The 17,850-nt window shown below is 45.6% G+C and overlaps 1 protein-coding gene across 4 annotated transcripts in view; it reads left to right on the forward strand.

Annotated features, from left to right (window-relative positions):
* The window catches only part of LOC308468420 (putative helicase senataxin), a 54,078-nt gene extending 36,637 nt beyond the window's left edge, over nt 1-17,441 (forward strand). For 3 of the 4 annotated variants that reach the window (XM_080990575.1, XM_080990577.1, XM_080990578.1), the window contains 12 exons: nt 355-499; nt 1,228-1,329; nt 2,858-2,973; nt 4,079-4,150; nt 5,098-5,250; nt 7,029-7,136; nt 8,712-8,899; nt 10,607-10,699; nt 11,464-11,634; nt 13,118-13,216; nt 14,588-14,675; nt 16,722-17,441. In XM_080990575.1, the coding sequence (XP_080846701.1) occupies nt 355-499; nt 1,228-1,329; nt 2,858-2,973; nt 4,079-4,150; nt 5,098-5,250; nt 7,029-7,136; nt 8,712-8,899; nt 10,607-10,699; nt 11,464-11,634; nt 13,118-13,216; nt 14,588-14,675; nt 16,722-17,282 (1,896 nt within the window). In that variant the 3' untranslated portion in view covers nt 17,283-17,441. The remainder of the gene's footprint in view (nt 1-354; nt 500-1,227; nt 1,330-2,857; nt 2,974-4,078; nt 4,151-5,097; nt 5,251-7,028; nt 7,137-8,711; nt 8,900-10,606; nt 10,700-11,463; nt 11,635-13,117; nt 13,217-14,587; nt 14,676-16,721) is intronic. The other variant, XM_080990576.1, reaches the window with a different exon arrangement.
* The last annotated feature ends 409 nt before the right edge of the window (nt 17,442-17,850 follow it).

Here is a 17,850-nt window from a genome sequence, read left to right on the forward strand (position 1 = left end):
ACAGGTGAAGCATTCAAACTATATCCTTGTTTTTCCTGTGTGGATTGTTATGCAGTCCTAGACTGGATATGACTACTTACAGTGGTACCTTGGGTTACATACGCTTCAGGTTACAGACTCCGCTAACCCAGAAATAGTACCTTGGGCTATCGTGCTCCGGTGGCATGGCGGCAGCAGGAGGCCCCATTAGCTAAAGTGGTACCTCAGGTTAACAACAGTTTCAGGTTAAGTACGGACCTCCGGAACGAATTAAGTACTTAACCCGAGGTACCACTGTATATGATTCAGTTGTTTCAATTGTGTTACTCTGGGTATAACTTACAACTTCTCTCCTCCCCCTTTTTTAATCTCCAGAGACCAGGAAAAGAAAATTCTGTGCAAAGCAAAATCAAGAACCGTGTGCTGCTGTGTGCCCCATCCAACGCTGCTGTCGACGACCTGATGAAAAAAATAATTCTTATGTTCAAGGGAAAATGCCAGGACAGTAGCAGTCCTTTGGGTACATTGAGTTCTTGCCCAGTTCTCATCTGTGGAAGTCATGGTTTGGTGGGAGCAATTGGCTTGGTTATAGCTAAATGCTAAGACTTATTCAGGGTTTAAGTCACTTAGGACTGTGCTCCCACCCTTTCAGTGTAGTTAGCAGTAATTACGCTTACTGCAGCATATGTTCTTGCAGAAAAGTCATTCCAAATGGGGCCTGGTGCCATCTCTGTTTATCTTTTAGACTCCAAGCATGGTCTTTCCTGTATATCCTTACGCTTTTTAAAAAGGATATTTAGGGTCCTTTGAGATATTTTTAATGCTGCACTTGTCTACTGAAAGGTTTGCTTCATTTCTTTTTGCTAGTTTTAGTGGTTTTAAAAAATTGTTATTTGTATATTTTTTTTGTGGTAAACCATCCTATGGGTGTTTTCAGCAAAAGAACGTTAAGTACCTAAGAAGAGCCTGCAGGATCAGGCCAATGGTCCACATAGCCCTCTTCCAGTTCTCATAGTGACCACCCAAAAACCTAAATGCTGCAACCTTTCCTTGTAGGAGAGTTGCTCTATCCCCTTGATCATTTAGTTGCCCTTTCCTGAACATTTTCCAACTCTTAACTCTTAATGTGCAAGATGCAGAATTGAGGATTTGCTAAGCAGATCAAAATTGTTTGTGAAATGCTTTTCTTTCTTTTTCAAAAAACTAACTGTAATGTAGCAAGGCACTGAGTATCTGTTTTACATCCAGGAAACTGTGGTGACATCAACTTGGTGAGACTGGGACAAGAAAGCTCCATCAGCAGGGACGTCTGGAAGTTTAGTCTAGATGCCCAGGTCGACCATGAAATAAGTGAGTATCTTATAAAGGGGTTTTTTCACGGTCCCCCCCCCCAAATATTTTATTAGAAGCATTTCATTTATAAGAAGAGAGTGAGGAAAGAGAAAGAAAATGAGTGAGAATGAAAAATAGAAAATTCTGTTACATTACCCTACATAAATATCCAGATGTGTATATTCTTCTTATTCTAATACACATATAATTGTCAGTAGTTTATTCTGTGTAAACTTATTCCAAATATTATTGTATATATCCGAAGAAAGTCTGCATCCATAAGCTGTCCAATCATATGTTAAGCCATTGATTAAGGGGAATCGTGTCTCTGTTCTTCCAATTCATCAGTATCAGTCTCTTGGCCACCATTAGGGCATGTAGATTCCATTTTTGCTGTCCTTTTGTCAATTTCCATACAATGGGTATATAGCTCAAGAGCACATTCACCTCTGAAAATCTTAATTTTTTCCATAGGGTCTTTGTTTATATAGTTCAGCACTACCTCCCCAAAACTTAGTAAGTTGGGACACAGTAAAAACATATGTTTCAAGGAAGCACTGTCTATATTACAGCTCCAACAAAGAGCTACATTAGATAGTCCTTTCCTATACAAACATAAGGGAGTCCAGTAGAAAATAATACTTAGAATCTACTGGACTCCCTTATGTTTGTATAAGATCTATTGATGCATCTGATACTGAAGCTATGACATTTTCCTTCTGTCTGGGAAATAGAGAGCATTCCAAATCTTTATTCCAATAATTTCTTAGAGTTTAAGAAATTAAACTTTATCAAACTTATTTGTTGATAGTAAATAACTATAAAAAGTAATCCTGCCTTTTTAGTTTCAAATGAATTATCCAATTGCTCCAAAATCTCTGGTGTGTCATATGTTGTGAAGGCTGCTGGACCAAAGATGTTGTTGCTGCAAGTATTGCCATTGGGCCACCTCTGACAGATAGTATTTTTCTCTTAGAGCATCATACATGTAAAATTTGTCTTCCTCATCTATCAGTTGGTTTTTCCCCATGGTCAATTGTCTCTTGATTAGTTGTTTTAATAGTGAGGTCCAAAAGTTGGCCTCTGTTCTATCTGAAATTGTCTTCCCAGATCATAAGCCCAGAGCAGGGATTAGCTGAGGGGATGAAATCCTGTAACATCATCCTATCCCTCTCATCCTATCCAGGTCTGTAGCTGGAGATTGTTTAATTAAATAAATTTATACGTGCAGGTTCTGCTTAGCAAACACAATGTGTTTCTTGGAAATGGTTTGTTAGGAACTACTTGTTTTCGAAAGCACATCAAAGTGCAAGTAGATAAATAGGTACCGCTCCGGCAGGAAGGTAAACGGCATTTCCATGCGCTGCTCTGGTTCGCCAGAAGCGGCTTAGTCATGCTGGCCACATGACCCGCCGGCTCCCTTGGCCAGTAAAGTAAGCATTGAATTTCAGTGTGTGAGAGAAAGCATCTTGGTAAGTGACCAACATTCTGTTTCAAAAGTGGAATATAAATGACTAAACTAAAAGCACTTGGTTGAATTCCTTAGGCAAAGCAGCCCTTGGCAGACATCAAGATATCTGCAAACGAAAAGAAGATCTGGATCGACAGCTGGACATGATTTGTCGCCAGCGTGCTATAGCAAAAACCCAAAGCGCTGGCCAGGTACTTGTTTGTTAGCATGGGTAATTGGACTAAGATTAGCCTGTCCAAATCAGGCTGTTGAGTAGGCTGGCATTCCGAAACTTGTTTAGACCTGCTTTGCAGTTAAACGTGTCAAGGCATGAGGGAGGGGCCAAAACATGGTGGTGTCGTGTTTCACTTGTTCAAGAATGGGGGGCTCAAGTAACAAGGGGGCTGTGCAGAACAAAATGTTTTTAGTAAGATTTGTTGAGTTAGAGCGTTGGTCCATCTAGCTCAGCATTGTCTGCTCTAACTGGCAGTCACTGTCCAGGGTTTCCGGCAAGGGTCTCTCCCAAATTTACCTTGAGATGCCACTGGGGATTGAACTGGGTCCCTCTGTGTGCAAAGCAGATGCTCTATCTCTGCACAGCAGCCTGTCCCCTAAAATGAAAGAAGGTTCCAGTCCTCGTGGTTCTGAATTAAAGCTGACCTAATAGCTGCTCTTCACTGAATCAGACCATTGATCTCTCTAGCATTGTTTACATCAGGGTGGTTTGAGGTTTTTTGCTTCGCTAGAATGTGTCCTTGGAGTTTTGCTTTCCTGGATAGCAAATTGGGAGAGGGGTGTAGAATTGAGTCAGCTGTACAAAGGGAACACCCATTACTGACACGTGACCCCTGCAAACTTGCTCAGAAAGGGATGCAGCCTGAGGTTGAAAAAGGTTCATCACCCCTGATCTACACTGATAGGCAGCAGCTTTCCAGGGTTTCAGACAATGGATATGCCTCCCTGGAAATGCTATTGAGGACTGAACTGGAGAGCTTCTGCATGCTTAGCAGATACTGCTGCTGAGCTCAGGAAGCTGCCTTATCTTTCATCCATCCAGCTCATTTTCTCAATACTGACAGGCAACAGCTCTCTGGGGTTTCAGACAGAGTTACCTGCCTAGCCTTACCTGGAGATGCCATTGGAGATTGAATCTGGGACCCTCTGCATCCAAAGCAGATGCTCTGCTGCTGAACTATGCTCTTCCCCATGCTTGGTTGTTTATGCTTTTCAAAAATATATGTTGCTATGGCCGTTGGCTAATGTGAATAAAGTTTATCTTGCTAAAAATAAGAGTGCAACTTTTCCCCTTTCTTTCAGCTGCAATTATTAGACAAGGAGATTTGCAGACTTGGAGAGGAAAGAAAGAGGCTCACTGTTCAACTGAAGAAGGTAACCATTTGTTCTTTAAGGTGCTCTTAAAAACAGCCTCACTCAATGAACTGCTTTGTTTCGTCATGCAAAAAAGTGTTTGTATCTCAAGTTAGCTCCAGCTAGGATATATCTCTCATTACCGCAGATCACTGATGGTGCTGCTGCTCTGTTGCACATCAGTCATGTGCCATAAACTCAGTCCAGCCATAGACTTATAAGCATTTGTGGGGGCTCAGAAATCATCGAGTCCAGTGTCTTCCTTTCTGTTCAGCTATTAAGGTGCCAGTCTGAGCCTTGAAAAGCACATCAAATTAAAAGAAGAAGTTAGAAGTGTAGCGCTCCCTCCCACTCTTTCAGCTCTACAAGTTGTATGCAACTAAATTTTAATGGGCTTACTATGTTATTAATTGTGTTGGATACAACCTTTTGCACTTTCCAAGGCAGGGGGTAGCTCTCCTTACCACCTTGCAGCACAGAAGGTGGGGCTCAGGGGCTTGGTGGGCATCGGGAGAAGTGGCACTGTTGTACTCTTGAGTGCCACACTGGTGAACACATATGCCTTCATTTGACTCTAAGCAGGTATTGGCTGTGTTCATCATGAGTCATAGGAGCACAGGGAAGCTGTGTTATACTGAGACCATTGGTCTGTCTAGGTCAATACTGTCTGCACTGACTGGCAGTGGCTGTTCAGGATTTCAGGCAGGGGACATCCAAAACCCTAACTGAAGATACTGGCCAATGAAGCTGCCACCTTCTGCATTCAAAATGGGTACCTCTCCACAGAGCTATGGCCCTTCATTTTAGCATCTAAGCCACTTCTTCCTCTAAAAGGAGCTGAATTCATCTTTAACCACAAACCAAGCATGGACTTATTGTAAAAACAAATCAGGCAGCTGAAAGAAAACTGGGCTCTGTCTGAAAACTAGGTCTTCTTCAAAATGAAATTCCTGGCTCTTATTTTCCAGGACTGCGGACGATCGCAAGGCGATTTGAAAGCGAACATCATCCTGAAGTCGCACATCATCTGCTGCACACTGAGCACCAGTGGGAGTAGCATGCTGGCATCAGCATTCCGGCGGCAGGGCTGTGACCCTCTGAGCTGTGTCATTGTGGATGAGGTTAGTGGGCATTATGGCAGCAAGGGGGTATTCAGAGGGGAGGATGTCATTGGTACCTTTTAGGCATTGCAGAAACAACCCTTTTCATTTTAGCTGGCTTTGTATTTATTTGATTGTTTATTTCTACCATTGACACCACCTTCTGACACTAAAAGCCCTCAAGGCAGCTTTTTTGTTCAATGTGATTGATTGTTTCTGGAGATATAGCCTGTTTTTTCTTCCTCCTATTTTGAGATGTGTATGAGTGGCTTGCCTGGGGGTTTTTTGTTGGAGGTACTGGTGAGTCAGAGCCTTGCCAGTTTTTCTTCCATGAAATGGGTATTTTGTGGAGCCCATAACAGTTTCTTAGATTTCCAGATAGGCCCCTGAGCTCCAAAAGGTTGGGTATTCCTGTTAGCAAACGAAGGATGCTTCCTTATATTGAATGAGACCATTGACCCATCTTGCCTATCCTGACTGGCTGCAACTCTCCAGGGTTTCAGGCAAGAGTCTCTCCCAGCCCTACCTGGAGATGCCACTGGGGATTGAACCTGGGACCTTCTGCAAATCATGTGCCTTTTGGAGGGCATCTTGTTGTCTACCCTTAGACAGGCCTCTCTTACCACCTTACACTTTTCTCTGCAGCGTAACAGCAGCAGTAAATATACTTTGCCTATAAGGACTGCCACTTGATTCCTCTTTCTCTGACCCCAGGCCTGATCACCACATTTCACAGCCTTCCTTCTGGCAGTAAGGAGTTTTTCCTTTTGCAGCTCAGACCAGTGGTTCCTCCATCCCAGAGAGCAGCAGCACCCCCCCCCCTTTGAACCTTCTGCCAGCGAAGTTTTTCTCAAAGATGCCTAGAGCAGGGGACCTGAGAGTTGCAAAGCTTGTTCTTGGTCCCAGAACCCCGATTAATATATTTGTAAGGGGAAAGAATTATATTAATAGACGTAAGCTGTCAAGCAAGCCACCCTGCCCCATCTTACAGCTTGGCTGAAGGCAGTCAATCTTGGGCCATGAGCAGGCTCTCCTCTGTCACTCCATTTAGCAAAATCTGACACTGTCCCCAGCTCCTGGCAAGAACAACATGCAGAGTCTTAATTTTCTGTGTGTGCTGAGATTTGAAAATGAGTTTTCCTCTTGGCTTGAGTGCTTTGCACATTTTTGAGGGTGGGCATTTTGATTTGATGCCAAGATAAATCCCGCCCCCACTGGCTATCCACCAATCTCAAGTTGAAGAAGCCATTTTTTTAAAAAAAAACACCTCAACACTTTAAAATTCAGTTGCTGTAATCCAAGAACAAAATAGTCTTGTTTGTATGTTAACATTTAGCTGTGCAGTTGAGCATTATGTGAAAGGGCTCCCATTTGGGGCTGGTTAGAGTTGCAGTTCTGAGACCTTTGATGGGCACTTGCTGGGTTGGGAGGGAAAGCTGAACTAGATCAAAATAACCATACAGGGAAAGCAGAAATACATTGAAATGGGAGGCAGACAAATAAATGTTGGAGGGCTAGGAATTTGGGATGATTATTATTTTTAATGCAAGATCCCCAGGAACCTCCCCTCTATCTGAAGACCCTGGCTTTCCCTCTCCTCCTGAAAACTAGCTCCTGGGGGTCGCAGTGGATGAGCTGCAGGTGTGGGGCTGGGGGTGGGAAGGGGGAGCAGGATTTGATGCAAGATGGCTCCTGCAGCAAGATCCTAGGATCCATTCCTGTGGCTTTTCTGTCATTGCCTGGAATATACCTCTCTTCCTGTCACACCATTCACACTGGTGTGTTTTTCTTCTTAAAAGGCTGCACAGTCTTGTGAGATGGAAAGTCTCATCCCGCTCACTCATGGCTGCAAAAAACTGGTCCTGGTTGGAGACCCAAAGCAGCTTCCTCCCACAGTTAGATCTATGGTGAGTACGGCACAAATTAAGGTGTTTTCTCTATCCCAGGAAAGATGAAGTTGTGCAGCCAAGAGCTGGCATTCTGTTTATCTCATGACCCTGTTACTGGCATGAATAAAGTAGACCACCTATCAGCTCCTTAATGGCATATGAGCTGTTTCCAGTGACGATGACTGAATTACTTTGCCTGATCAAATGAATCACACAGTTTTGCAGGCTTTTCTGAAATCAGCCCATGTGGCTCCCATTTTGGTAGACAACAGAGCTTTTGGTGAAAGATTTATCTACCCAAGCACGCTGGGATACATTCCAGTGGCAGGTGAGGCAGAGGCAAAAGTGGGTAGGGCCAGTGTTTTAAAATGCATTTTAAAAACGTATATTAAGAAATATTCCCATAGCAGGAGCCTTTGAGAGACTTTTGCTGCTCAAGCACCACTAATTCTCTTAGTTCTGATGCACTGGGGAGAACGTCAGAAGAGGGGAGATGTTCCTGCACTCTTTTTCTCCTGCCATCTTCCCCACATTCCAGTATATAAAAAGTAGGGTTATTTCATGGGACTGTTAATTTCCCAAGCCTTTTATGTAGCTCAAGAGGGCTCATTCATTCGTAATTTCTACTTCAAACATCTCTTCCCTGCCATGAACCTACCCCTGCCTCATTCCCTCCCCTCCCAATTTGTGAAATGGGCATAATATTACTGATTTCCCTTTATAGGATGGTGGTAAGGGTTATCACAAGGTAATGTACATGGGACACTTTGAGCCCTCTAAGGTAAAGGTAAAGGTACCCCTGTCGGTACGGGCCAGTCGTGTCCGACTCTAGGGTTGTGCGCCCATCTCACTTAAGAGGCCGGGGGCCAGTGCTGTCCAGAGACACTTCCGGGTCACGTGGCCAGCGTGACGAAGCTGCTCTGGTGAGCCAGCACCAGCGCAGCACACGGAAACGCCGTTTACCTTCCCGCTATAAAGCGGTACCTATTTATCTACTTGCACTTAGGGGTGCTTTCGAACTGCTAGGTGGGCAGGAGCTGGGACCAAAAGATGGGAGCTCACCCCGCCGCGGGGATTCGAACCACCGACCATATGCTCGGCAAGTCCTAGGCACTGAGGTTTTACCCACAGTGCCACCCGCGTCCCTTGAGCCCTCTAAATCACTGTAAATGTTAAACTGTAAACTAATACTGATCTCCAAGCCCTCATGTTTATGTAGCCAAAATGTGGTAGCTATGCACAAAAAAATGCAGCTTGCAGCAGCCATGCAGAAAATGCAACAGCCATGCACAAGACGGAGCTATCAGTGGACTTGGTTTGGCCTCTCAGTTTGCAGAAGTACAAAAATATGGTTGGGGGGACCTAATGTTGTTTCTTCCAAAAACATCCCAGTGAGAACTGAGTGTGCCCATGAAATATTGGCTTACTCTTGGAGAGGGAAAAGACAAAAAACCCAGAGGGTGTGGAGTTAGCTGTATACCCTGAGCAATTTTACATGGCAGCCTCTTGTTCTTTAGTTGCTGTCTGCACCTGACCCACCCACTGAAAGTCTCATTCCTCCTCCTCTCTCTTGCTTCTTTCCCACATTGACAGAAAGCTGAGGAATACGGCTACGGGCAGTCTCTGATGGAGCGGCTGTGCAGACAGCTGGATGCGCAGCTCCAGAATAAAGTCATTGACAGGCTTCCAGTCCTGCGCTTGACCACTCAGTACAGGATGCACCCCGATATCTGCCTCTTCCCTTCTAACTATGTCTACAACCGTGCCTTGAAAACTGACATGTGCGTAGTCATCTTTTGTTATTGATTATCTCACCTCAAGTCAACAGACATTGAAGGAGAAGAAGTAGACGAATGAATGTGGATGAATGAACCTGAATGTGGACAAAGGTTCTACTTTATCCTGGATTTTTCAGAACCCCCAAGTCCAGTGGTGGGTCGGCTATGCTCTCCAGATGTTGCTAGAGTCCAGCAGCCCCAGCCAGGAGGTCCGGTGGTCAGGGATGGGGGGACTTGTAGTCTGGCAACACCTGGACATCATATCCGGGCTGTGTGCGTGTGTGTGTTTTAGGGGGGGGGGGAATACACTTGCTCAGGCACTATAGGTGAGTACTCAGGTGAGTGAAAATTCTGCACATGATCATAGGCATCCATCCTGACTCCTTCTGGCAACCTGATTTGATACTTAAAAAATAATAATCTTTCTTTCTAACCATTTCTGAAATGTTACTCTTGAATTATGTGCTCTTTGATACTTGACTGGTTTTGTATAGTGGCAAGTAGCTATATTTATTCCAAGCTGCTGCTGCTGCTGCTGCTGAGCTTTTTAAAAATAAATAAATAAAATAAAATAAAATAAAATTCTGTGCCCTTACACTTCAAATTCTGTCAGGAAATGCTGGTTTAAGTGACATGCATGAATTGTGCATATGACTCGCTCATTGTTTTTGTAATTTATCTTACTTTGCACAATTTCTTAGCTGGGTTTTCTGTTGCTCCTGGGAAAGTCAAAAGCACTCCAGAAAACTTGTTCTGACTTCATTCTTGCTCCTGGGGGCTTTGGCAGGCATTGCCTTTGTGCTTTCAGGCATTAAGGCTCGAAACAACTTATTTTTACTGAATGGAAGTTAAAATTATCAAAAAGTTGGATTTCACACCCAGTATCATGTTCTGCAGAATCTCAGCATGCCAACAGCACTGAAAACAGCTTTCATGCCCTGTTGTCTCTGCAGAACTGGGTGATTCGTTGGAATCTGTGACACCACATTTTGGATTAAGTGTACCCCAAAGACAATCATATGAGGCACAGTTGCTTAAACTTTTGTTTTCAAGCAATCCAGACTATGTGGCAAAGGGGGTGATGCTTTTCAAAGGGCAGGAAGACAGGATACTGTAGAAACAGGGAATGAGAGTCTTGGGGAAGAACCAGGATGCTAAATTCTCAAACCCTAACTGCTGAAAGAACTTCTCAGAGTCCCATAGACTTTCTGAACCTTCACCAGGGAAAATCTGTATAAGCCTCTGTATTTTTTCACCCTTCCATGGCTAATCTCTGCCTGTGCTTGTCATACTTTTGGAATGTTTCCTGGCCTCCCTGACATGCAGGGCCGTAGCTAGGGGGTGTCAAGGTGGGCCCCCGCCAGGGGCATAGGCGATGGGGGAGGGACGCAAAATTGGCTTAAAAATATGCCTATAAATAAATATAAATATTGATTATTGCCTCATAAGAAATGGTTTTAAATAGAAGGTGAATTGAATGGGGGGGGCGGTTGGAGGAGAGGCAGAAAGAAGAGCTAATTTGTCTGTGACTAGTTCTGCCAGGGGCACAAGATCACCTGGCTACGGCTCGCTGACACGCTAGTTTTCTCCAGGTGGGGAATACCGTGTGAATGGACAGTGTCTCCTCCAGGAGTAAAGAATTTAGCCAATTGACTTTCAACACTGTTTTTTAAAAGCTATTTCATGGTGACTATTTTCATGGCGTTACAGGAGGACAGAAGAGAACCGATTCTCTAAGGATTGGCCCTTCCTACCGTACCTCCTCTTTGATGTTTTGGATGCCCATGAGATACGGGAGAGCGAGTAAGATACTCATTTATTTGCTTGTTAAATGTGTAGTCTGCTTTTTTCACAGTAGCTAGCAGCAGTGAAATAAAAAAGCAAAATACAAAACAAACAAATTCAAGTAAAAACCAATACAAATTAAACATTATTGATTTGTTTTAATTTATTATATTTGTTAGCTGCTTTTTACACAAACAAGTCTCAAACCAACTTAACAGATTAAAAAACAAAGAAGACTAAAAACCTTCAAAAAAACAAAATGCATAATTTTATAAACTTCTACTGCATTGCCATTTCTCTAAAGTAAGAAGCCCCAAAGGCTGCAACCTTTCCTCATAGGGAGAGTTGTTGCATCCCCTTCATCGTTTAGGTTGCCCTTTGCTGAGCCTGGCTCAAGGACCCCTTAGTTCAGCATCCTGTCCTCAAAGGGGCCAAACAGATGCCCCACTGAAAAGCCTGCAGCAGTCTTAATCTGATCTTTCCCACTGTCCGCTACAGCAAGAGCAGGTGGCAGTTTGGGCAGCCAACTCCTCCTTCACTGCTGACAAAGAGTTTTGAGAGCTACCTTTTTTTCAGAGTTGGGGAGAACCAATAAGTTTGAAGTCAACTTTTAGGTCACCTAGCCAGAACCATGAGGGGGCAGGGTATGTCCCCCAAACCCCCCTTCAAGAGAAACGAACAGCCTGTGCTGACATTTAACCTGAGGCACTCATCCATCTACAAGGCCCTTCCGCTCATCCTTTTCTTCTTCCCCCCCTTCTTTTTACTACTTTCTTGTTCAGTTCCTTCGTCAATCTCCAGGAAGTGAAACTGGTCGTAGAATTAATGACATTAATTACAGAAACGAAGAAAAGCATCAACTATCGTAACATTGGGATCATCACCCCATACAGTGCTCAGAAAAGAAGGATCCTGCTCGAGTTGGAGAAAGAATTTGGAAGAGAAGAAAAGGGGTAAAAGCTTTGCAAGCCTTGAGTGGTCAGGGAATTATGGGAATCTGAGTCCCTCAAGCAGGAGATGGAAGAATTCCTCTATGGAGAAAAGGCATTCCCTCAGGGGAAAGGGAGGATGCTTCTCAAATCAGAGCTGGGAAACCTGCTGTGTCCCTCTCAATGCTGCTGGACTCCCAACAGCCCCAGTCAGGATGGCCTGTTGGGGGGGGGATACTGTCCAGCACCACCTGGAGGGCCAGGGTTTCCCCATCCCTGTGGTGTACAAAAGTGCAGTAGTCTGTCCATAATCTCCCTGCTGGATGAAGCCAAGGGTCCAGTTTATTTATTCATTGTGTTTATATCCCACCTTTTCCTCCAAGGAGCTCAAGGTGCTGTACATGTTGTCCCTCTCCTCTTTTAAGTCCCACAACCGCCCTGTGAGGTAGGCTGGGCTGAGAGGCAGTGACTGGCCCACGGCCACCCACTTTCGTGGCTGAGCAGGGATCTGAAGCCTGGTCTCCCAGCTCCTAGTCCAACACTCCAGCCACTACACCTCACTGCCTCCAGATGCTTCTAGGAAACCCACAAGCTGGGCACCTTGTCTTCAGAGGTGGACTGCCTCTGCATGTGGAGATTGCGCACTCCTTGCAGCCGCAGACAAGCCTCTCCTCCACTCACCATCTCCCCTGCTCTCTGGAACACCTGACCAGTGACCTTCACTCCTTCATCTCTACCACCCTCGGTGGCCGGAAGGCCTCCTGTTCCTTTGAACAACTCCCCTGATACTTCCTTGCTGACCCTTTGTGTCTGGAACTCCCTCTCCAAGAACACTTGCAGTGCGCCATGACCCTCCCTATCTTCCTTCAAAAGTGATGTCTCTGGTGAGGCCTTTCATTTGAGGCCTTCCCTGCTGCTGAAGAACACTTGGGCAGCCATCCCATGCTGGACCTGCACTTACTTATTTCATAAAATAAAAACCTCTCTCCCTCTGTTTCCCTGTTGTTAAAATGTACATTGTAGGCTCCCTGGGGCAGGGATCTCTCAACTTAGATGATAGTAAAGCTAGGGCTGCCATACATCTGGATTTTACCAGATGTTACCAGGATTTCAAAGGCGGAATTGACATCTGGGGGGATTTCTGGAAGGTGGCCTTTTGTCCCGGGTCTTTTTGAAATACGGCAACCCTAGAAAGCGTATGTAAACAAAAATATTTTCCCCTCCTAAAAAAACTCATTTCTTTATGCAGCAGCTGTGTGTGAAATATAGGATATGTTCTCATTTTAGAAGTGGAACAAGTGATGTGCCGCAGCCCATTCAGTGACTCTGGTAATCTTCCCTCCGCCCCTCCCTCTTTTTCCACACACACAGACAATAAGTGCAGAGTTTTCTTCTAATGTCATAACAGTGTGGCTTGTTTCCTTCTTAGTTTCACCTCTGCTTTTGAGAGGCAGTACTAGTAAAAAGAAATGTGTTGAATGGCTCTGTACATTCCTTCCTTTTTCAGCGTTGCAGAAGTCGACACTGTGGATGGGTTCCAGGGCCGTGAGAAGGACTGCATCATTGTCAGCTGTGTCAGAGCGCAAAGCACGCAAGGGTCAATAGGGTAAGGCTTTGCTGTTGTTTTGTGATGTGTCAACTGGGGTGCCTCTGCTGGAAATTCTAGGGCTCGGGTGCAATCCTTGGGGTGGTCAAGTGTGTGGGCCATTGTCCACAAGTCACAGTTGTCTGTTAGAGCCCCCGTTGGTCTCTGGCCGCATTCTTGCAGCCACCTGCGATGCCCATAAGGGAATTCAGGAGAGGAGAGGTTTGTGGTCCCACAATAGTCTTTGCAGGGGGTGAGGGCAGGCCTAGGCCATGTGAGTTTCATCACTGCAGCTCTCTTACTGCAATGAACTTCCCATTCCTGACGCTGGCAAAATGGCTTCTCTGAGGGAGCTTCCGCTGTGTCTCACTGGGGGAGAGGAGAAATGGAGTCCCAAACCCCTGTCGTCCCTGGCAGGCAAGGGGTTTGGTGCTCTAGATGTGACCCGGCAGAATTGTTGGCCCCACGGACGGCTGATGGGGTGAAATCAGGCAAACAGGGCTACACTTCTTTTGGTTTTCCTTTGTAGGTTTGGGTTTTTCCTGGTTTTTTGAGAAGGAGAAAAAGGTCACAGCTGCGCTAATGGTGCCTTTCTGTTTTGCAAGTCATCTTTGGAATGAATAAAATATTCAGGCACAGTTTTGAAATATTAACGAGAGTTTTCACATGAATCACAACAAATAATATTAATCCGCCAATGGTTTGTGCTGCAGGGGTGTGTGTGTGTGTGGCCAAGGTCTAAAGCTGGTTCCCACCACCAGCCCACTTCCTTTCCACCTGGGGGGGTGGAAGGGCACTCTGTGCTTGGAAGCCACATGGTGGGGGGGGGGTGTAGCTGAAATTGCAAAAGCAGATCATGGACTGACTTCTACGATTTATGCCCCAAGCTTCTCACTTTGCTCTCAAATGATGTCCAATAAAGGAGGCACCCAAGGAACAATTAAATTAAATGATAATTAAAGCTATCGATAAACAACCATTTTGAGTGTTTTAAATTATAATCTTAAAAGGTATTTCATAAAGAACCTATGAGGGAGGCAGAGAGAAGCTAAAATATTGCAAAGCAAGGGAAAAAACCATGTATAAATGAGTATCACTAATAAATATTCACCACTAACGAAATTGATCAAAATCAGGGCCTCCAATAAAAAATGTAAAGCAGAAACATGGCAGCAGGGGGTTGTCTCTACTCAGATGAGGCCCACTGAAATTATACATAGACATGGAAACCTTGGTAGGAATGCCTGCAACCTTTTAGTAGTGCACTTACAAATGGATTTCTAATGCCCTTGAAACTTCAACTGGGATTTAGTGGGTGGTCAGCTAGGAGGACACGGGGGGCACTGCCCATCCTGAGCCAGCTTCACCTGTGGCTTGTTTTGCCCCCTCCAGGTTCCTGAAGAGTCTGCAGCGGCTGAATGTCACCCTCACCCGAGCCAAGTACAGCCTCTTCATCCTGGGACACCTGAAGACGCTCATGGTACGTGGAAGAAGGCGTAAAGTCTCTCTCTGGATATATACGTCAGCTCTCCTTGTAGAGAAAAGCGGGACTTGGAAGGCCAGTGGTGGTGCCCTGGCAGTGCGGGGGGGCTTGGCCCAAGGCCCCCCATCCCATCGCCTCCCAAAGCCATAAATCAAGCCTACTTCATAGGGTTGTTTGGAGGAGCAGGGTGCCAACAGGCCCAGTACGCTGTGTCTATAGGTGATGCCCTCCGCCTGCCCCTGAAAAGGGGGCACAGATTTGCTGCTCTGGCTGTGGCAGGTGAGGATTGCAGTTCAAAACTTCGGGAGGGATCCAGGCTGGCCAGAGGTGTTGTAGACAATTCAATCTTTTGAATCTGCGGGGTTGGGGAAAATGTTGGGCCACATTTATTCATTCCTTTATTGAATTTAGGTCCAGCCCTCAAGAGCCCAGGGCGGTAAACGTATTAGACACAAAACAATGGTTTAAAGAGCCTTCTAAGAAGAGCTACAGCTCTAAACCTCTTTGGAAAAGGCATTCTCTCATCCCGTATCCAGTGTCCTTCAGCCACCGAAGGCACCTGTGTAAACAAACAGGTTTTCAAACTCCTCCTGAAAGGCAACAATGAGGGAGACAGGCGCAGCTCCCCAGGGAGGGGGCCACCACAAAGAGGGAGCTACCACTGAGAAAGTCCTGTTGGGGGGGTCAGTGCCATCTCAGTTTTGTCCCTGCTTGTGGGCGCCCAGAGGAACCTGAAACTCGGGTTTCATAGATTGTAAAACTCACGTTACTCTAGCTCTTTCACCAGTTGATCTTAGACTGGCAGTATGGTATTCCAGAGCTAAGGAAGCTGTGGGCTGCTGGACTACAACTCCCATCACTCCTGACCATTGAACACTGTGGTTTTTCATGCAAGGCCAAGCATGGCATTCTGGGAGGTGTTTGTGAGATGCTGTAGGGGCCGGGGATCCTGCAGCCCTGCAGATGTGCGATGCCCAGCAGCCCACCCAGGGGTGGTGAGAGATGGAGTTCAGCAACTTCTGCAGGGCCACAAAGGTTCCCCACTCCTTCCTCTGTGCTAGTATGCCAGCTGTGTGCAGGGGAGCATTGGTTCTAAGCATAGAAAGGGATGCCGTCCTCTGCCATGCTGGTTGCCTCTGTCCCATCAGACTCCTGTTCTGCCAGTTGTCTCCCAGAGAGGCGCTTGGGCTGGGAGTGAGCCCAGTTGGGGGATAAAGCAGCTGGCATGGGGGACTCCCCTCTTTCCATCCTGGCACTTTCCTGCATGAGGTCACAATGACTCCCATATTGGGCGCAAAGTCTTCATATGGTCCTTTTCCCCAGCCTTGTACCATAACGACTTTGCCACTAGAGGGCCTCCAATCCAGGTTTGTCCATTGGAAGGCCTGGCAATGATGGTTTGCTCCTGTAAAGTTCAGAGTTGTGAACGGATTCCTGTTAAACACTCGTTTCCCTGCTGCTGCTTGTTTTGTAACTACAGTGAGGAGGGAAGGATCCTTATAGCCCGAGTACGGGCATATTGGAGGGATCCTCTGTTGTGTGTTCACAAACCACTGTTTACCAGTGGGTGCAATCCAGAGGAAGTTTGTCCTCCTTTCTCCTGACACCCATTATTAGTGGTCTCTAGTGTTTTAGATTAATTCAGCCAGCCTTAGAGAAAGGGTGAAGAACACTTTTCAGGCCAAGGCCCCCATTTCCCCCAAGCTGAAAGCTGTTGAGAGGTGCACTCCAAAAGCTCAAGACCGACACAGTCAGACTCCCACTTTCCTGCAGCGCAGCCAAGAAGCTAGAATGGTCTCCTTAGCAGCAGGCAGTGGGGTTGAGAAGAAGTTGAAGGTTGGCAGGCCAGTTGGGAACACTAGGGGGCAGATTAATTCCACCACTGCCAGGTTCCCCTCCCTGCCTGAGAAGGAAAGAGAACTGGGATCAAGTTACAACAGTTTCTAGTTTGAGGCATCAGATTAATTTCCCCCAGCTTATAGACCACCACTACCCCCAAATCACAAGAATTTGTTTTGTAAAAAAGAAAATTTCCTTTTCTAGGAAAATAAAGATTGGAACGCATTGATTCAGGATGCTCAGAAAAGAGGCTGCATCATCAAGACCACCTCCAAAACCATGTACAACAGTATTCCTTGCTATGCAACTGGTGCCAAGATGATCCTGAAGCCCATGTCAGTCCAGCAGAGACTGGCGAGAGCCACAATTGGGCAGGTGACCACGGTGGCCACATCGGGTGAAGCTCCTGCACAACATCCCCAGCCATCATCTTCTGGTGCTCCTGCTCCAGGAAGCAATATAGAATCTCCTGCACAAGCCCAGCCGAGTCCGGTGGTACCCAGATTTGGGCAGGTGACCATGGCGGCCCTGATGAATGAAGTCCCTGTACAACATCCCCAGCCATCATCTTCTGGTGCTCCTGCTCCAAGTGGGGCACCTCTGATGACAGCATCTGGGCACTCCAGTTCCTCAAACCCACAGGCTACATCTCAGAATAGGCCAAGAGATCCGCGGCTGGCCAAGAGGGCAGAGGAAGGAGTCAGAAGGAGCCCCACTGAGAGCCATAGCCCCACAGATCCCAAGCGACAGAAGACAACAGAGTAGCCCTACCTGTATAAGCAAGAACTCTTATTGTGGCTTCACCATGTACAGCCTTTTCCTGTATGATCAGCTTTCTGGTTGGTTCCCTGTTCCCTGTAAGATAATGTATTTTTTTTTGTTTAATATATTTTTAATAAACTATTTTCTTTGATACCAATACAATATATTGAGTCTCTTGTTTTCAAGTCATAAAACCATTCAAACAAATCAGTTGTATCCGGAGTGAGACATTACTGTTATTGGCAATTTGAGATTGAGGGAAAAGAGGAAGTGAGAAGAGAGGAGGAGGAAAGGGGGAGAACTTTTTTTTTGAGAATCATAAAATTGTGGAGTTTATGTCCTTCTACGTAGAATTGTAGAGCAGCCAGATCAGTACTAGCGACCCACTGGAAGAACATAAATGGACTGTCACATAATAAATGGCTAGATAAGAGTACAGCAGGTAGTCCTATCTGAAAAACTAAATCACCATACCAAACTCATGAGATGCACTGCAAAAAAAATATTTCTTTTGTTATGTCATTCATTTATAGAATTCATTAATAGTCAGCAAAGTTTGTTCCCCCCTGCA

The sequence above is a fragment of the Podarcis pityusensis genome (genome assembly GCF_964106645.2).
Source record: "Podarcis pityusensis genome assembly, chromosome: Z".
NCBI classification, from domain to species: Eukaryota; Metazoa; Chordata; class Lepidosauria; order Squamata; family Lacertidae; genus Podarcis; species Podarcis pityusensis.